Source organism: Lynx canadensis, chromosome A2 (assembly GCF_007474595.2).
Source record: "Lynx canadensis isolate LIC74 chromosome A2, mLynCan4.pri.v2, whole genome shotgun sequence".
Taxonomy (NCBI): domain Eukaryota; kingdom Metazoa; phylum Chordata; class Mammalia; order Carnivora; family Felidae; genus Lynx; species Lynx canadensis.
In genome coordinates this window covers 104,319,550-104,341,310 of record NC_044304.2, presented here as the reverse complement: position 1 = coordinate 104,341,310, position 21,761 = coordinate 104,319,550, and the positions used below count along the sequence as shown (strand labels likewise).

The window sequence follows — 21,761 nt, the reverse complement described above, 5'->3', positions numbered from 1 at the left end:
AGTCTGGCTCTGCAGTGAGAACTACAAAAGAAACATGACAAAACTCCTGTCTCCGAATGGTTGAAAATCTTATTCAAGAAATAGGTTTGCATACACAAAATATTTGGTGAACAGTGTAGAATGCAGGTTAACAGTACGTCAAAATATGCAGGATAGATGCAAGGTATCCTCTTAAACCTGCATAACACGAGAAGAAAATTACTGAGCACGATTAAAGCCCATTATTGAAAGGCTTTGTGTATAGTAAGGTATTATAACATATAGTAAGCTAGGATTCCCCTACAGTTTCCATGGCCTTTCCTAACCTATCTCCAAGCCCTTTTTCTTTTTCATATATATGCTACTTGTGCCTATTCATACATTCATTCTGCATTTCCTGTTTTTGTTCATGCTGTTCCCTGTTCCTCAGATTCTCTACACCCACACTTGTATTTGTCCAACCATAAATCTCTTTGCATTTCCATTTGTAGCCATCCAACTCAAATTCAATTGTTTCCATCAAGCTGTGAGTCCCCCACTAAGACTGTAATGTCTTCCTTCTCTGGGCTCTCATTGCACCTATTGTTCCTCCTCTGACTGGAATTCACAAGGCTAACTCTGCTGCTTGTAATTATTACATGTCAGCTTGTGATATATGGCAAGGAGCTGTGATTTAAAGCATATTATTAAGGCTGCATTGCTCAAGTGTAAGTCTTCTCATCCCTACTCTTCGAAATCATGCTGACAGAATGCAGTATGAAATTTACCACATGGCAGTTTCCACAATTGGGTTACACAGAATTTACCTCAGAATTTATTGTGAATAATCGGTAGTTAATTATATTTTTTCTGTCATTTTAAAATGAAGATAATAGTGCTCATCCTTTGTCTACATTAAAAACTTCTTGGATGTTGCAATTACAGTTTTTCAGTAATACAGAAGAAAATTCTACTTACCTCTAATTTCAGGTATTTTTCAACTTGAGAAGTTCATGTGTGAATGAAGAGAGATATAATTCTAACTGATTCTCTAGGTTGTCACAGACATCTATGTACTTAAAATTGTAGGCACTCATAATATTTATTAAAATAAGTTTGATGGAATTCTTTAATTAACCAGATACTGACATGAATGGGGTCATGGGTATTAGATAATTACACAGATTGACACACTCATTTTAAAAAAACAGGTGATCTACACTAATGCCTGGCGCCAAAGTCAATAAATCAGAAATATTATCATTAAAATATACAAAAATATATAACATTAAATATATATATATTATATATATTATATATATAAAATATATCATTAAAATATACAAAAATATATGACATTAAAAATGTTCTCTGCTGATATGCCTTTGAGGTCGTGATATCACATTTTTTGAATAAATACCCAGAAGTGGGAGTGCTGGATCATGTGGTAATTTTCTTTTAAGTTTTTTGAGGAACCTCTTTACTGTTTTCCATAGTACCTGACGTTTTGGATTCCCACCAACATGTGTATGGGTTCTGTTTTTTCCACATCCTCACCACATGTATTGTCTTTTTTTTTTTTTTGACATTAGCCTTCCTCTCGAGTGTGAGGTGATATCTCATTGTGGTTTTCATTTGCATTTGCCTGATGAATAGTGACATTGGACATTTTTTCATATACCTGTTGACCATCTGTATGTCTTCTTTGGAGAAGTGGCAGCACAACAGCCAAGATGTGGAAAAAGCCTAATGTGCATCAACAGAAGAATGGATAAAGAAAATGTGGTATAGAATGGAGATATCTAAAATAGTCAAAGTCATGGAGGCAGAGAGTTGAATGGTGGTTGCCAGGGGTTGGAGGAAGGGGAAAATAGGGAGCTATGAGTCACCGGGCATAAAGTTTCAGTTAGGCAACATGAATAAGTTCTAGGGATTATTGTACAACTTTGTACCTATGGTAAAAAAAAAAATAATGTATTATACACTTAAAATTTGTTAAGAAATTTATCTCACTTTTGGTGTTTTTTACCACAATAAAACACAATTTTAAAAATAAAAATTAAATTCTAGTAGGGAACACAGTCTAGGTAATCCAAATGCAAGTTTTCTCTGTCCCTCTGGTATGTCCTATTTAGCATGGAGACCATCTGTGAACTGTGAGCCCCTATGACCTTTGTACTCTGGCACATAATGAGCATTCAGTATAAAATGCTCAGAACATTTTTAGCACTGGAATTGCTTCAAAATTTATGAGAGTAATTTTGATTTAAATAATTCTCATTTCTGTCTACCAAAAGAATACTAAATTGATGCATATAGATGTAAAAAGCGTTTGCTGTGCATTCACTGTTATCCCTTCATAGCGTTGTATACACATTATGTCAAAGCATACAAATATGTACTAAGAACATTTATCTTCAAATGTAAACTAAAAACTATCAATTCTGGACCATGCAGTGGAACTACAGCCTTCTGAGAGAAAAAGGTTTGGGCGTGATGTCTGAGTGCATGGCCCCTCAAAAACCTGAGTCAGTGAAGGTTCCTGAGTAAGGAATCTGGACGAGCTCAGAGGTGAGAGTTACATATAGTTCCTCCAGTCTGCCTCTGGATAGGATTCATTGAAGAAATAGGTATTTGGGCGTAGGATTTTCAGTCTGTGCCCTTGTCCATATGGGACTGAGTTGGTCAAGCCATTACCAAAAGAGTGGCCCTAGTGAGTAAATGTACTACGTAGCACAGCGTAAATCAGGAAAGTCTGAACCTTGACAGAATGTGTGTGAGAGGAGTTGACAGTATGTAAAAAGCCTTAGTGCGAGACGCATCATGTTGAAATGGATATGAGGTTATTTGCTCTTGTTTTAAATCTCAGTAAGAATAACAGATATGTGGTCAGGTATTTCATTTATTATTTGTCTGCTCTTTTCTTTTCTTGATGAGTTCCCAGATTGTTCTATGATATTGTATCATCTGACAAGTAGCACAGAGAAGCAACAAGTGTAGTGATCAGACAGAAGTCTTACTAGGAATACGAAAGAAAAATGTTATTACTTAGTATGGAATTTTAAAACATTTGAAAAGCTGTCAGGAAGAAGTTAGACTAGAATTCTTAAGGAGGAAAATTTTCTAGGAATAGAGGGAAGAAAATTCAACTAACGCTGTCCATCACCAGAATGGGCAACTTTGCTAAATGGTGAGCTCTTCTGACTAGAAGTGTTTCCTCTGAGGCTGAAAGAGCATAAGGTGAAGAAAGACTGCATTACACAATCTCTGTGGATCCTTACACATCACAGATGCCAAGATAATAACAATTTTTGCTTATGATTTCCTAATTACTTACAAAGCCAAAGATCGCTTTGATAACTTACTAACTAGACTTCGAGATACACAGTTCCACCCTATGAGCTGTTCATGTGAATCAGTGTCCTGAGGTAGAATGTCAGAGAGTCGACTGAGCTGCAAGTTAGGACACCTGGGTTCCTAATGCTGGCTTGGTTAATCACTGTATAGCCTACGTTTAACTTTTAATGGACTTAGGATCTTGGCTATAAAATGTTATACTCTTTATCGCTAGGTTGTCCTTTGGTTTTAAATTTTACAGTTTCCATGAATATGCAATTATCAGCTTCCCTATTCCTCATCTAACCATCTGCCTTAGTTGATTCTCTTTCACACTCTTGGAACCAGTTCCTCAGTGAAGCCATGTGCATTAATGCCCTGAGTTAATTTCAACTGATGTATATTATGTTTTTAAAATGCATCCTCACTGTGATTTTTAATCAGGCAAAAGAAATATTACATCAACATGTGTCTTCAAAAAGACTAATGATGTGTCTTGTAGTATGGATTGGCCTCATAAACTGGTATTAATATAATATGATTTTTAAATTATGGCTGTTTAATACTTGTGAAATTTGTCAGCCAGGGTAAATTAGTATCCAAAGAGAAATTTATACCCAAACACAGAACAAATGTGCAAAGGCACACAAATAGGAAAATAGATGTTCATTTCTGACTCTCTAATTTTGAATAAGACCTTAGTGTTTCAAACTAGAAATTTTTCCTAAAGATGTAGTATCCACAGTTATTAAAAAGCATTTAACAAAATCATATGCATCTTCAACACTGCTGTATTGGTGACATTTCTTTGAAGATAAAACTGACGACCTGATTTTATCACTAGAGGACACGTCTTTTCAGCAGTTAGAAATGCTCCACATTGACCAAATACACTTAGGGCTTTGCATTTTTTTAAATTTTTTTTTTTCAATGCTTTTTATTTATTTTTGGGACAGAGAGAGACAGAGCATGAACGGGGGAGGGGCAGAGAGAGAGAGGGAGACACAGAATCGGAAACAGGCTCCAGGCTCCGAGCCATCAGCCCAGAGCCCGACGCGGGGCTCGAACTCACGGACCGCGAGATCGTGACCTGGCTGAAGTCGGACGCTTAACCGACTGCGCCACCCAGGCGCCCCAGGGCTTTGCATTTTATAACAACTTAAGGCTTTCTTACATATGCCGTATTTCCCACAATAAATTACTATGTGAAAAATGCAGATCAAATAATCTGTGTCTTAGGAAAGTTAGGCATGTTTATGGATTATGTTTTATTATCAATATTAGGAAGATCCTAGTGAAAAATTATATTCCTCAATTCACCTTTTGGGGAATTGAAGCAGTTTACATTTGTATTTTCAACTGATTGATTACCTACTGATTATTTTTCCTAGCATCTTATAATTTTGAGTTTATGCTTAACTTTACAAAATTCAGCTAATGTTTACCCCTTACGGAAATAACAATCTAAGGTTTAATACATATTTCTAATTCACTAATATTGCTAATGACTACCCTAAGGCATACACGCAAGATCCTAGGACACACTTTTTTGGAAAGATTAACTTGGCTTCAGATGAAGTGTTCATTTTCAGATGAAGTAATTTGGTAGCAAAAACCATTTGTATTTAAAAAGAATATTTATATATACTTCACATTTCCATTCATATGCATACCAATTAGTGTGTTGGAAATTTAACATTTGAAGTACTTGAATAGCTTAATTTTCTGACTCTTTGTAATTACATCATTTAGTGGGATAGAAGTTATATGGAGACTGTAAAAATACACAGCCATGCATATGGCTATTGATTTAAGATAACCATGAAGGAAGGCTTACAGTGTCTTATAAAGAAGTCCTACTTCTCAGTTTCCTAAGTCTGTAACAGTAGTCTTTTTAAGTCTGAAGATTAAAAAACAGTATAAAGATAAAAGGAATTTGTTGTCCTTAGAAATTGTAATGAAACCACTCCACTCCAGTATCAAGAATGGCTTGCTATATGCAAGGAGATACTAAAATGTAATAAATAACATGTAAAACAAGCTTTATAAAAAATAAAAAGTGACAGGTACATATATATTTGTTAACCATATATACATATATATAGATCGATATATATAAGTAGATATAATTTGTTAACTAGAATATGGGTAAAAACGTCCTAAAGAATCAAAGAATAAAATGTCTCTAGACATGTAAAGAAAACCACAAAGACACCAAAAGTTTATTACTTCCATTTCATTTTTATTTTCCATTTTTGGTAGACTATATCCACAATTTCACATTATTGGCTAAAACTATATTCCAGTTGAGATATGCAGTTAACAATATAACATCATCAGAAGAAAAAAACTTAGAATATGTCATTTCTAATGATAACTACCTATTTAATATGGGAGGTACTAGACCGAAGATGATACTGATAGGCATCTCTGAGCCACTTTTTCTTTTTTCAGTGTTTAATAAAATTGTTAATAAAACAAGGAAAAGTCTATCACATCTATAACTGACCCTTCCATTTTTGCCTGAAGATCTCAGATTGCTTCTAAGTCTAAGGAATTTAAGAATTCCCCAAGGCTTTGAACTTGGCAGTAACTTCTTAGAACCTTAGCACCATGTTGTTCTATCCAGAAAGATTTTCTAAGTTTCAGAGGGTTGTAGATGTGAATATAAAAAAATGTTGGCTAGAATTTGTTGGCATGGTATGTGTCTTTTTTTTTAGATGTTTTTTTATTTTATTTCTGAGAGAGAGAGAGAGAGAGAGAGAGAGAGAGAGAGAGAGAGAGAATGAGAATGAATGAGGAGGGGCAGAAAGAGAGTGGGAGACCTAGAATCCGAAAAAGGCTCCAGGCTGTGAGCTGTCAGCACAGAGCCCAACATGGGGCTCGAACTCACAGACTGTGAAATCATGACCTGAGCCAAAGTGGGACACTTAACTGACTGAGCCACCCAGATGTCCTATATGTCTTTTTTATTGTGAAATACACATAACATAAAATTTGTCATGTTACCACTTTCAGATGAACAATTCTGTGGCATGAAGTACATTCACATTATTGCACAACCATTCCATTATCCATCTCCAGAACTTTTTTGTCATCCCAAACTGAAAGTTTCTACCTTTAAACAGTAATTCCTCCTTCCCAACCCCCCTCAGCCCCTAGTAACTTTCTACCTTTTGTTTCTGTTAAACTGGCCATTCTAAGTACCTTGTATAGTGGATCATACGGTATTTGTCCTTTTGTGTCTGGCATATTTTACTTAGCATAAGTTTTCAGAGCTCATCCACGTTGCACTGTGTGTCAGAATTTCATTTCCTTTTAAGGCTGAGTCATAATATGAATTTACAGCATTTTGTTTACTCATCTATCCATTGATGGATATTTGAGTTGTTTCCACCTTTTGTAGTGCTTTCTTATTGTAATACATACCTATCTCGCTTGCCTCCCTCATCATATATCCCATTGTACACCCGTACTAGCTACCTGTTGAATGAATAAATACGATAAAAATTCAGACATTGTCAGCCTTTAGCAATTTTGTCCTGAAGGCATATTGTTCATAGAAAAATAGATGCCTTTGGTCTGGCCTTTTTAGAAGGAAAACAAAAGGAAACCCTTCACCATTTGCTATGCATCGGATGCCATTGTGTGCCATTTCAAATCCTCTGGGCTCCATCTCCAAGTCACTTTTGTGACTTCCAGTTTTACACAGGTTTAACCAGATTGACACAGGTGCAAACTTACTACTTTCTGAGCAGCCTACTTTCCCAGAGCCTCTCTGACATTGTAGTGCAAGATGCCTGCAGAAACCCACCCAGCTTTCATTCGTGCACACCTTGAAGTTGTGAGGAAGTTAATGTTAATGATCCTGGGGGCATTCATGACTGATGGGGAATAGGGACAAGTGGATAAATCTTTTGCTTTCTCATCTGCTAGGTTGGCATGGAGTAGCTTACTACTGACTGCTAAGACTCTTTTTGATGGCGTGAGGTGAAATGTAGATAGCTACGGAAGCTTTTTCTATTAAGCTCTCACAAAATGTCCTGGGAGGAATTCCAGAAATTAGTGCCACGTCCAACATTTAAAAGATGCAGGATGGGGGTGCCTGGGTGGTTCAGTCGGTTAAGTGTCTGACTTCGGTGCAGGTCATGATCTCGCAGTTCACGAGTTCAAGCCCTGCGTCGGGCTCTGTGCTGACAGCTCAGAGCTTGGAGCCTGCTTCTGATTCTGTGCCTCCACCTCTCTCTTTCTGTCCCTCCCTTGCTCATACTCTGTCTCTCTCTCAGAAATAAATAAAACATTAAAAAAATTTTTTTAAAGATGTGGGAGAGGTGGTTTCACATTATATACCTGTCCAAGTGACCTGTATGGCCCATGAAAAAAAGTAAAACTAAACTGGATAAATCATGAAAGATGACAGCAAGCTCCTGTACACTTAGCCAAGTGTTAGGCCCGATTGCAGCTGCTATGAGGGATGTGGTATCTAAACTAGAACAAATCAGCACAGTTTTTGGCATTTCGTATGGAGATACTGATCTAGCAAGGGCGTTTTTTTTTTTTTCTCAAATTCCTTTAGTGAAAAGAACTAAAAGCTGTTTGTTTTTACTTGAGAATGTAGAGCAGATGCATTCACTCTGTCACTCCTGAGCCAAATTAACACTTCTGCCTTTTGTCAAAATATAGTTGGCAGGGACCATGAATGTCTTGACATTCCTCAGAATAGCACACTGGTCCACTGCATTCATGACATGCCCCAAGTATTAGAGCTTCCCTAATCAGAAAAAACAGATGGTATCCTCAATACACTGACTGGAAATCTTAGATCACCCAGTCCATTAGAAATACTTGCTGCTTTATACATTACTGTAGGTGACAATTTTGCTGGTCTTTCTGCCATGATAAGTTTCCAGTAATACTCTCCTCACTTCTTTTGAAGTCCTTGCTGGCATTCACCATAAGCTGCCTTCTTACAGCCTTTTCAGTGTACCTTTGGCTTTTACTAACACTTTCCTCTTCATCCTTCCAGCTTCTGCCCTGCACAGTTCCAGCATGCCACTCCCATATTTTAGATTTTTGGTGTGGCAGTATACCTATTCCAGGTTCCATAGTCTGAGTTAGGTAACCACTGTACATAGCACATTGCCTGAAAATTCAGATTATAACCAATCAATATTTATTATCTCACATTTGTTGTGTGTTAGAAATTTGGAAGTGGCTTAGCTGGGTAGGTCTTTCTCAAGGTATCTTAGGAGGCTGTGGTCGAGACATTGGCCAGGCCTGCAGTCATCTGAGGGCTTTCCTGGTGCTGATGGATCTGCTTCCAGAGAGTTCATGGGTCAGGCCCATGGGTGTTGGCAGGAGATCTCACTTTCTTTTATGAAAGGCTCTTCAAGTATCCTCACGCTATTATAGCTGCCTCTCCCAGAATTAACCAAAAGAAGCCAAGTCAGGAGCCCTAGTAGCTTTTTTGACCTAGACTTTTATACCACATACCAGTGTTCCTGTTACATCTTAGTGGTTCCACAAGTCAACTGTATTCAGGTTTTGAGCGAACTATATAGAAAGGCATGAATACCAAAAGCAGGGATCATTGGGGGCTATTTTGGAGGCTGGCTACACCACAGCCTTTTTGTATTCTGAAAGGAGCATGTATGATACTTGGGGATATTGCCACTGTCTATTTATTGGTAGGAAGACTGCCAGATTTGAATGGATCCTGCAGTAGAGACCTCTGGATGACAGATCCAGGCTATGGTGCAAGCTGCTAAGCTAGCCAGGTCATAATGGCCCAGAAGATCTGATGTTATTAGACATTTCTGAGAGATAAAATGACTATTTGGAATCTCCGGCTACCTTTAATTGGAGAATTGCAGCACAAACAACTATGTTTTGGGAGCAAAACCATGCTTTCTACAGAGATTTACCTTTAGGAGAAAAAAAATAGTATATAACACCCACATCCAGATCCTGGCTTGCTGTTGTGTCCTAATAGATATTGCACGTTGGACACCAGCTGACCCTGACTGAAGTTTTATATCCTGGGCTGGCTGTTATGAAACTCATCAAATAAAATGGTTGACTACACATAATAAAAATCCAGTGTGCAATGGAAATGGAATATTTGGGAGATAAGGATCAGGCCCATATGGGTCCAGAATATCAAATAAATTATGTAAACACTTTGCGTAGGCTTCCTTTTCATCTAACTCTTTTATATGGGGATCTCTGTGGAATCACTTCTGAAATAAACTACTTTCATACAAGCTTTGCTCTCAAGTTCTACTTTTGGGATAATCCAAGACAAGACAGCAAGCTTTTAATTTGATTGGCTATATGAAGACCTCACTTACTATTTATTTCAGAGTTCTCTGGGATGAAGTAAGAATTATAAATGATAGGATCCCATATCTCCAAAAACCCTATTGACTTAGTTCCTTTAGAGCCATTGAGCTCAGACTGTTGAATATGTACATTCTTCAAAGGTATCTGACTTTGAGACCATTGTAACCAAACATTTAAGATATGCTTAGAAATTTTTACGTGTTTCACATTTTTGAAGGAATCATTCTATAATGTTCATTGCCATGCTTTAGTGTCAATGATAAGACAGAACCAATGACAGCATATACTCAGAGTAAATTTGATGTTGCTACCTTAAAGCCATTCTCTAGAGCAAGGTAGGAAAGATTAAATTAATGAATTGGCATATCTTCAAGTCTATGGAGTTTACATATTTTTATGATCAACAATTTCTATTTGTATTTTATATATATTTTGTTGCCAATTACATGTGTAATGGAATCTCATACAAACATCAAGTTTGTTTTTTGTTATTTGGGGGAAATAGGGGAGTGTAGTTAAATATTGTTTTGTAGAATGGCAGTGCAACTGCTCAAGTAGGTGTTTTTAATGTTGATGTACATTAATGCTGTTAGTGCGCCATTTTGTTGTGTTGTAGTTGAAGGTCTAACAAATTTTATAAGCTTGGAAGGGAAACCCTGACTTTGTAGTTTATTATCTTGAAGAATACTTTTCCATAAGAAATTAGTTTGGGCATCCCAGTACTTGAATGGGACATTATTCAAAAGTTAAGGACTCTTCATTATGGCAACATGAATTCTCCATCTGGATTCGTCACATATAGCTAATATAACTTTTCTTTTGTTGGATGTTTAACTGCATCCTATGAAACAATAGAAATATTTGGGCCATTTATGGCTTTATATTTTTCTCTAGTCTTAAAAGATTAAACCTACTCTGTAATATAATAATCTATTCTTGTCTCACATGATATAAAAATCAAATGAGATTATAGATGTGGAAGTATACTGTATACTGTACAAATAAATAAAATATAGTAATAACAAAGTATGGCAATAAAATGAAATACGGAAATAAAATCTAGGGATGAAGTATTTAAGCCGTTCTCATTTCCATGTTTTGATGCTAGTGAGTACCTTAAAATAATAGTTTTGTGTATTCTTGGTAAAATTACCTAACTATGGAGAAAATAAAATGTTCAAAGTTTGCCTTTAAACATACTCAAAATAAAATCCTGATGGGTTTAATATAGATGTTTTAAATGAATCTATAAAGAGAATGGAAGTTTTGTATAATTTAACGAGTAATGTCTATTTATATCTTTGTACTTGAAGATATTTTTCAGACGAAAAGCAATGGAAGAAGCATAAGGTTGTGTTAGTGAAAAGCTTGCATATTGAAAACATAAAAATCATCGTAACCAAAAAAGTAGGAAAGAGAACATACTACATTTTTAAAGGGCATAGAGAATGTTAATAGCACCAACAAACTGTATTAAGATAAAGAGCCATGATATCACTGGAAAATAAACTAATTGAACAAATCACAGAAGAGGAAATAATTATGTTCAAGGTCATATCTAATAAGAATTCAATTAAAACAATAGTGAACTGGGGGACACCTAGGTGGTTCAGTCAGTTAAGCTTCCGTCTTCAGCTCAGGTCATGATCTCATGGTTTGTGGGTTTGAGCCCTGTATCGGTTCTGTGCTGACAGCTCAGACCCTGAAGCCTCCTTCGGACTCTGTGTTTCTGTCTCTGTCTCTCCCCTCCTTGAGTTCTGTCTCTCTCCCCCTCTCTCAAAAATAAACATTAAAAAAATTTTTTAATGGATTTGTATTTATTAAAGTAACAAAAATATTTATAGTAACAATGCTGATAAGGGTGTCATGATTATATTTCCACAAGTTTCTCAGAAAACTCAGTTAAGCAATGTGTATTTAAGAACTTTAAAATTCTCAGTACCCTTTCACCCAGTTATTCACTTTATTGGAATCTAGCCTAAAGAAATCATCACTGATGCATACAGACTTTAAAATACTAAGTCACGTAAAAATGAAAGTCTTTTTTGCATGAGGAAAAAAAACAACTTTATTATAAATATTTCTCATAATAATTTTTTTTTAATTTTAACATACTCATTTTTGAGAGAGAGAGAGACAGAGTGTGAATGGGGGAGGGGCCGAGAGAGAGAGAGAGAGAGAGAGAGAGAGAGAGAGAGAATCTGAAGCAAGCTCCAGGCTTCACACTGTCAGCACACACCTGATGCAAGGCTTGAACTCAACAGCTGTAAGATTATGATCTGAGCCCAGGTTGGTTGCTTAACCCACTAAGCCAGGTGCTCCAATATTTCTCATAATGTTGATAACTCAGTCTTTGTTTCTCATAGCATTACAAGACGATGGAACTTAATGATACGATTTATACTGTATTTTACAAATGGGGGAAACCAAGATCTAGAGAGGCTAAGTAACTTTCTTATGAGACAAAAAACATGATAGGGACATAATATATTTGACAACTATAAAATCATCTCTCCTATCACTGATTCTTCATTGTCTCATCAGATTTAAAGAGCTTGTTCTAATTTTGTACATTTAATTTTATATTCTTATATATTTTTTTATTAAATTTTAATTACTTATTGAAGATGAAAGCTCATCTTGACTTACAGTGATCTCTCCTCATTCACCAAACTGATTTGTCATTTGAGAGTTACATTTTAAATTAAAATGAAAATGAAATTAAAACTCAAGTCAAAGAAGCTATGAGCTCTCCTTTTGTTTTACTTTTTAAAGAATTTTCATCTACTTTAGGTCAGTAAGTTAATCAAAATTTTATCTGTTTTGTGCTCATAAATATGTATGGAGGGGTCTCCTAGACAGACAACATGTTCATAATTAAATCAAGTGGTATGATAACCAATGGCACAGTAGGCCAGGCATTTGAAAACAATTTGTGAAACAATTTCAAGACCATTTAAGTCAAGGTGTTTGCTTCTACCCACAGCGAAATCTTTTGAAGTGATCAAATGAGTTCAAAATAAGCAAAATTATGTTTCAGTGCTGAGAAAGGGAAAGGATAACATCAATTCTCCAAAAGGTTGAGGGCTTTCTGGAGGCCACAGGACTCAAAGGATTGGATTTAAAGGAATAAACACTGTCTTTATAGTTAAAATAGTCAAAGGATGGAACCTGCAAGGAAAGGGGTACATAAGATTCCCCCAGTGGAAGTCCAAATCTGGAGAAATCACAATCTGTAGATATCAGGGAGAAAATATACTCAGTAATTGCTGGTGGAAGGGAAACCTGGGACATTTTGGTGAGCTCTTCTGCCATACTAGAGGTACCAAAGATTTGAAAATTTGCAAAACTTTGACTGAATTACCTGACCTGTGTACAATAGATGTTCGTTGTAGCATTCTCTATAATGTTGGGGAAAACACTTGGGGAAAAGATCTAAATATCTACAAATAGACTATGTTAGATAAATCATGGCAAATTGATACAACATAGTATGCAACCATGTGTAGATCTAATTGTACAACTATGAAGAGCAAACAGGATTAACTCTCCAGTGGTCCAGTCTGTGTGTGTGTGTGTGTGTGTGTGTGTGTGTGTGTGTGTATCTGAGGCCTCCCTCACATCTATTAAAATGGAATTCTTTTTATAACATACTGTTAAATAAAAATGCAGAATATAAAACAACTTATAGCAAGATCCCAAATTTATTTAAATATATTTTAATTCCTAATAGGATGGCAGCAAATATATGACTAGTTGCCTTTAGTTCATGGGATTTGTGAGGAATTTTTCTTCCTGTTAGCCTTGATTTCTTACTTTTCATATGCTGATTTGCTTGAGTAAAAACAAATAGAATTTTTAAAAATTCTGTGAATTGTGGATTTGAAAATAGGATATTGCACAGCATTTATGACATAGAATTCAGTATGTTACTAAGCTGCTTGTACACTTCTTGATCTTGGCAAACTAGGACATGCTGTTCCATAACCAAATCCAGGAGGGAAAATGCACTCTCTCATTTGAAGGATGCAAACACATTTAGTCAAACAAGAAACTAGCTCAGTTGAGAGTTTTATGGCAAACAAGGGCAGAAAGTAGTTTGCATAATTTTCTCATGCTTCTTTTATAGTGTTTATCTTTTATAAGGCTCTTTGGAACAGTTGCTGGCCACCTGTCAATAATGTATCCTTTTATAGACTCAAACTTTTATTGTTCTCATGCCCTTGACATACAATAAATAGTCTTGGAAGTAGTCAATATTGAATATGGTGGGCCAAATACTAATTTTAAATTTAGAAGGCCATCTTTTGTGGACTAAAATAGAGACTTTTGAATGACACAAAGAGAATAAACATGTTATAAAATCCTGTTTAGCAGGAATAAAAATAAATTAATTATTTTATGAACAATTTTGGGAAGTTAATTAACAATTATATTTGAAGAACCACTGTATGGAAAACTAAGCCAAGTAGCACTCCTTGAAATTTGTTTTTGGGAAATGTAATTCTGCAACAGTTACAAATAAATATATTTGTATTTTGAGTCTGTCGATTACATAAATATTTGGGGTGTGTAAATAGTTGCTTTAACTTCTTTTTAGTGACATTTCTCAATTTACATAAAATCTGTCAAGCTAAGTATTCTATGTATATTCATCGACCTAAATCCTAGAAAAGTATTGCATGATACTGAACGAGCACAATCCTACAAATCTGTATGTAGGAATACATTTCCATTCATAAAGAGATATTATCCAAAACCTTAAGCAGAAAGCTGGTTATCCTTTGTTTTTTTTCCGTTAGATTCCAAGTTCCCCCTATGTAATCATGAACAAGAACAATAAATGAAATAAGGAAATATTTCTGTTCTTGTTAAAAAGTGAACATCCCTACACACACACACACATACACACACACACACACACACCACCTTTCCAACACTGCTACTTCCCATTCCTGGTAATATGAGCTATAAGGGTCCAGTTTAACATTTATGCAGACACATAGGAGGTAAATATCACATTCTCATATTGTACTTGGGAGAGGACTTCATATTTTGCTTGATAGAGTTTGCATATTGTGCTTCCCAATTGCACTTTCAAACATTTGTTTTTCTTGCAACATGGTAGCTAATTGGGTTCACAATTCTTAGCTGTCAAGAACAGTTTTAGATGTGGTCTCCTTTCTGTTCAGTGTGTGATTATTTTAAGACTGGAAGACAGAAGTAGACAGTCCTTCGTCGGGTGTACAGTGGTAAAGATGTGGGTTTTTTTGAAGAGGTCTATTAATTGGACACACATGCAATACCCAAGGTGCAGTGAAAAGATAAGAGCAGTCAAAGTCTGCAAAGCAAATGAGCTTTTTCAGGTTCAACTGTGGTAAAATTGCCACCTCTACTTTCACTGGTGCCTTCATGCATTTTATTTTACCTTACCTAGTGAGTATTTTTGTAGATCTCCATGGAATTTTCTGGGGATACCCTATCTCCTGGTTCTCAATGTAAATATACTTGGAATAAAATACACCCAAGAGTGTTGTCTGTGAATAGCTGGTTAATAGAATCTATGGTAATAGATTTTGGAAAGAAATTCAGTTGTATTGTATTTAGAATGTATGCCTTTAGTAGTTATCTAAACTTTAGAATTGCCTGCTCATTTTTACTGTATATGAAATAGTATAGAAATTTTCTTGAACTCGATTTCTTTCCTTCTCCTGGCACTGACATCAGTCATGTAAATGCTTTGAATATTATGGTCTGAAAACTTAATTCTCTCTTTTCTGAGCAAAACAGTTGAAATTCATACAAAAGCCAGACCTGAAAATTAAAACGTAATCAAACCAAATGTTGCAGAAGACCGGCAAATTCTCTACTGTAGGGGTCATAGAGTCAGTCTAATGCAATAGGCAAACATTTATTCAATCAATTGATTGAAATTGTGTTAAACATAATGTGAGAAACACATATTCTGAGAATATGTCAAAAGGGAACTCTCTGTAATACAGTATTAGTAAACCATGAGTCATTTTCAAAATAACCATCATACACTTTTATTTTTGAATAAAGTTAGATGTAAGCCTGGAGTTGTAGCTATAACTTGGCTTGTAAGTTTAATATCTTTGTCATTTCTTTTCTAGGGTATTTTTAAAACTTAATAATTATCTACTGTTACATAGTTCTGCTTCATAACTTTGGAGGTTTTGGTTTTGGTAGGTGTATTTCCTTACTCAGCAATAACTAGCAGACTTGAAATCATTTCACACTTTGTATACTAAGATTTCTGTAATAAAATATTAGTTTTTATCAATTAAAATGCACCCATTAATAGTACCTAAACGTATATTAAAAGTCCAAATAAGTTCTAAATTTATAACTTTGCTATGAATTTTTTGTTTTTGTTTGTACTTTGAGGATAAAGGCCTCACTTCTTGTATTGTTGACTTTAGCTATTCTGACAAATATGAGGTGATACTGCACTGTAGTTGTGGTTTGTATTTCCCTGATGATCAGTGATGTTGAGCATCTTCTCATGTCTGTTGGCCATCTGGATGTCTTCTTTAAGAAAATGTCCGTTCATGTCTTCTGCCAGTTTTTCGTTGGATTATTTTTGGGGGTGTTGAATTTGATAACTTTTTTATAGATTTTGCATACTGTTTATTAGATATACCATTTGCAAATATCTTCTTCCATTCCATAGGTTGCATGTTAGTTTTGTTGATTGTTTCCTTCACTCTGCATAAGCTTTTTGTCTTCATGTAGACCCAATAGTTTATTTTTGCTTTTGTTTCCCTTGCCTCAGAAGGCACATCTAGAAAGAAGTTGCTATGGCCAATGATAAAGAAGTAACTGCCTGTGTTCTCCTCTAGTATTTGTATGGTTTCAGGTTTCACATTCAGGTCTTTCATCCATTTTGAATTTATTTTTGTGTATGGTGTAAGAATGTGGTCCAGTTTCATTCTTTCGATGTTGCTGTCCAGTTTTCCTGATGCTGTTTGTTGAAGATAGTTTTTTTCCCATTGGATATTCTTTCCTGCTTTGTTTAAGATCAACTGACCATATAGTTGGGGTTTCATAACTGTATTTTCTTTTTTGTTTCATTGATCTATGTTTGTGTGTGTGTGTGTGTGTGTGTGTGTGTGTGTGTGTGCGCGCTGGCACCATACTGTTTTGATTGCTACAGCTTTATAATACAGCTTGAAGCCTGGAATTTTGACACCTCTAGCTTTGCTTTGCTTTTTCTAGATTGCTCTGGCTATTTGGTATCCTTTTGTAATTACATATAAACTTGAGGTTGGTTCTAGCTGTGTGAAAAATGCTGGTGGTATTTTGACAGGGCTTGCGTTAAATGTGTAGATTCCTTTGGGTAGTAGAGACATTTTAACAGTTTGTTCTCCCAATCCATGAGCATCAAATGTCTTTCCATTATTTGTGTCATCTTCAGTTTCTTTCATCAATGTTTTATATTTTTCAGAGCACAGGTCTTTCACCTCTTGGGCTAGGTTGATTCCTGGGTATCTTACTGTTTTTGGTGCAATTGTAAATGGGATTGGTTCCTTAATTTCTCTTTCTGCTGCTTCATTATTGGTATATAGAAATGCAATAGATTTTTGTATGTTGATTTTGTATCCTACAACTGTTGAATTTGTGTATCACTTCTAGCAGTTTTTTGGTGGAGTTTTTTGCATTTTTTATATAGAGTATCATGTCATTTGCAAATAGGGAAAATTTCACTTTGTCCTTGCTGATTTGGATGCCTTTTATTTTTTTTAATTAAAAAAATTTTTTAAGTTTATTTATTTTTGAGTGAGAGAGAGAGAGAGAGACAGAGTGCAAGCAGGGGAGGGGCACAGGGAAGAGGGAGACATAGAATCTGAAGCAGACTCCAGGCTCTGAGCTGTCAGCACAGAGTCGGACACGGGGCTCGAACTCACAAGCTGTGAGATCATGACCTGAGCCAAAGTCAGGCGCTTAACCAACTGAGCCACCCAGGTGCTCCCCTTTTGCTTCTTTTTGATGTCTGATTGCTGTGGTTAAGACTTCTAGTACTATGTTAAATAACAGTGGTAAGATTGGGCATCACTGTCTTTTTCCTGACCATAGAGCAATACCTCTCAGTTTTTCCACACTGAGGATGACATTAACTCTGGGTATTTAATATATGGCCTTTATTATGTTGAGGTATGTTCTCTCTAACCATACTACAAGGATGTGGGGAAAGGGAGAACCCTCTTGCACTGCTGTTGGGAGTGCAAACTGTGCAACTACTTTGGAAAAGAGTATGAAAGTTTCTCAGGAAGTTAAAAATAGAACTACTCTATGATCCAGCAGTTGTACTACTAAGTATTTACCCAAAGAATACAAAAATACTAATTCAGAGGGATACATACTTCCTTATGTTTATAGCAGCATTATCTATAATAGCCAAATTATGGAAAGAGCCCAAATGTCTTATGAATGAATGAATGAATGAATGATGAATGAATGGATGAATGAGGAAGATGAGTGAATAAGGAAGATGTGACACACACACACATAATAGAATATTAGCCATATAAAAGAATAAAATCTTGCCATTTGCAATGACGTGGATGGAGCTAAAGAGTATTATACTAAGTGAAGCAACTCAGTAGGAAAAAGAGAAATACTATGTGATTTCATTCATATGTGAAATTTAAGAAACAAACAAGCACAGGGAAAAGAGAGATAAAGGCAAACCAAGAAGCACACTCTTAACTATAGAGAACAAACTAATAGTTACCAGAAGGAATGTTGGGGGGAGGGTGTGGTGATGGATTACATAGGTGATTAGGATTAAGGAGTGCCACTTGTGATGATGGCTGAGTGTTGTAAGTATTGAATCACTAAATTGCACACCTGAAACTAATATTACACTGTATACCTAAGTGGAATTTAAATTTAAACTTTAAAAAGAGACTAGCTTCTTAATAGTCCTAATCTGATTCATTAGTCTAATCTCATAATTAACATCAAAGATTGGAAAACAGTAAAATATCAAGGAATTTTGCTTAATTGCCTCTGGGATTTAGACTCTGGGTTATTTCAAGACACTTACACTTTGAAATTTATATGTGTATATATGGTTTGCTCCTAACTTGATGGTCCAACATAAATATACCTTTATACTCTTTGTTTAGAGTGGGAAATAGAGATTATTATTTTGTTTAAGCACAGTAGGAAAGAGGAAAAAGTGCCAAAGATGTATGGAATTAAATCTAAATTTTTTTACATATCCCTGTGTTCCTTTGAAGAGCATCTAGGTTTAGATTCCCAAACTGTATATTTAGAAAATTTCTCAGAGCATCAAGACACATGAATGTATAATTCCCTTTGACAAATTAAAAATAAAATTAAGATATCATCAGATATTGCATGATGACAGTTGTAGCAAACTCACTGACTTTCTTAGCTCATAAAGTTTTGACATCACTCTGGGAAGACTATTTCCCTAAATGTATTTTAAGTCCCTTATAACTCTACATGTGAACTTCATAAAGTAGTGAAATGGATATACCAAATGTCCAATTCATAGTTTCATGCAATAATGATTAGAAAGGATATTGACTGAAAATACTGTCCTGTTTACAACTCCGTTATTCCATTTGTAATGAAGTTGGCATCATCAAATTGTAAACATGTTCCTAGTTAAACAAAATTAAATGTTTACACATAATGAACACATTCTTCTTATTGCATTCTTTCTAGATTAATCATTTTGCATAGGAATATCTAAGTCTCAAGCTCTGAGATCTAGGCTAAATCATAAAACTATAAGTCAGGACAAGAATCTGAAATCCAGCATAATTTTTTTTTTATTCATTCAAGATGTGAACTTGGAAAATCACTTCCCCTTCTTGTCACCTGTTTTTCTCATCAGTGGAGTGAATCTGTTGGCTTCGTTTCATGGTTTTCACTTTCCAGCAGAAGTCTCATGTCTGACAAAATCTTATGCATAATATCAGCATATGTATAAATAAATAATAATAACGGAGCTTTTCTTATTGAACAACAATGATGCAGAAGGGCAGTGGAGTTTGGCTGGGGACCCTAGAGCCCAATCCTTTATGCTGGTCCTCACCTTCTGATACCACCTTTTGAAGATGACTCTAGGCTATGCCAAATAATCCCTCAAATTCCATGGACCATATTTTGAAAATCATGCAATTATATATGATCATTTTGTTTCTTTAAGATTCCAAAATAATTCTCAATTTCACAAATTGAGACGTCTCTCAAAACACTGGAATTCCTTTTGTAATTAAAAAAATGTGCAAATAAGAAGGTTTCACTTTATGCTAAGAAGGATTCTAAGCTAAAAAGCTCACACTTCATCCTAAAGCCACTGACTTAAGTGTTCCATAAAACAGCTATATAATCCCCAATAGTTTCTATTTAGGCAACAAATAAATTGATTAAAACTCCCAAAAACCCTTTAACATACAGAAAGTCATAAGAGTTCTTTAGTTAAATTTTAATTCTCCTGCCCATCTTTATCCTTCACTGGGGAGATGAGAAAAAATTAATTTGGAGGGGAGTAAATTTAAAGGCAGTATGTGCTTAAATGAAAATTTGTCACTTCCCAGCTTTGGTTACCAGAAAGTTAACACTTCTGTCAGTACACGCATATATACCCGCTAGACTCTTGTAGTCACAGTATGTGCAGAATTAGAAAATGAGAAAGAGGAGAATACGTTCTACAAAATCCTTAACTGCTCTGGAAAAGAGAAGCCTGTAGGAGCTGAAGTTGTTCACAAGGGGCCACCTTCCTTGCCTGTTACTGACGTGGATTTGATAGTTACAAGGCGAGGAGTAATGTTTGCACTGTGACTAATTCCTGATGTCCTTTACGAGCAAGGGTTCTCCACCTAAAATTAAGGAAATGAAGAAAAGCAATCCTAATAATCCCAAAAGGACCCGAAATGAACGTGTCCCAGAAGTTACCGTATATAGACTCTGTGACATACTTCTCCCTTTGCAAAACTACTGAGTGCAGATCATTACTTTCCAGCAGTCATGGGCAGAGACCTACTTTATAACACTTCAGGGAGACTTAACGTACTAGATCTTGACATGTCTTTCTGGAAAGTGAAATAATTTACAGTTTTCTTCCAGTGGCACTGTTAACTCTTGTATCATTTTCAGGTCCGTGGGGCCGATGCATGGGAGATGAATGTGGCCCAGGAGGCATTCAAACCCGGGCTGTGTGGTGTGCTCATGTGGAAGGCTGGACAACGTTACACACAAACTGTAAACAGGCCGAGAGACCCAGTAATCAACAAAACTGTTTCAAAGTGTGTGACTGGCACAAGGAGTTGTATGACTGGAGGCTGGGACCCTGGAATCACTGTCAGCCTGTGATTTCCAAAAGCCTGGAGAAACCCCTTGAGTGCGTTAAGGGGGAGGAAGGCATTCAGGTGAGAGAGATAACATGCATCCAGAAAGAGAAAGACATTCCGGCAGAGGATATCATTTGTGAGTACTTTGAGCCCAAACCTCTCCTGGAACAGGCCTGTCTCATCCCCTGCCAGCAAGACTGCATCGTGTCTGAGTTTTCTGCCTGGTCAGAATGCTCCAAGACGTGTGGCAGTGGGCTCCAGCACCGGACACGGCATGTGGTAGCGCCACCCCAGTTTGGAGGCTCCGGCTGCCCGAACTTGACAGAGTTTCAGGTGTGCCAGTCCAGCCCGTGTGAGGATGAAGAGACCATGTACAGCTTGCACGTGGGGCCCTGGAGCTCGTGCTCAATGCCTCACTCCAGACAAGTAAGACAGGCAAGGAGACGTGGGAAGAATAAAGAACGGGAAAAGGACCGAGGAAAAGGAGTGAAGGATCCAGAAGCCCGTGAACTTATTAAGAAGAAAAGAAACAGGAACAGACAGAACCGACAAGAGAACAAATATTGGGACATCCAGATTGGATATCAGACCAGAGAGGTTACGTGTACTAACAAGACGGGGAAGGCTGCCGATTTGAGGTAACATTTTATAACCGTTAACTGTGTGTGTCTCACTGTCCAAGCCATGGGCTAGAAAGTACTTAAGACTCTGCTGTACTAAGTCCTGAGATTCATATGTATACAACCTAGAATGAGCTACGCTCAAGCATAAGAT

At 36.2% G+C, this 21,761-nt stretch overlaps 1 protein-coding gene across 1 annotated transcript in view; it reads left to right on the top strand.

Annotated features, from left to right (window-relative positions):
• Positions 1-20,798: 20,798 nt before the first annotated feature.
• THSD7A (thrombospondin type 1 domain containing 7A) overlaps positions 20,799-21,761 on the top strand; it is a 258,940-nt gene continuing 257,977 nt past the window's right edge. Inside the window, exon 1 of the mRNA XM_032592420.1 lies at positions 20,799-21,625. Within this exon, the coding sequence (XP_032448311.1) occupies positions 20,811-21,625 (815 nt within the window). The 5' untranslated portion in view covers positions 20,799-20,810. The remainder of the gene's footprint in view (positions 21,626-21,761) is intronic.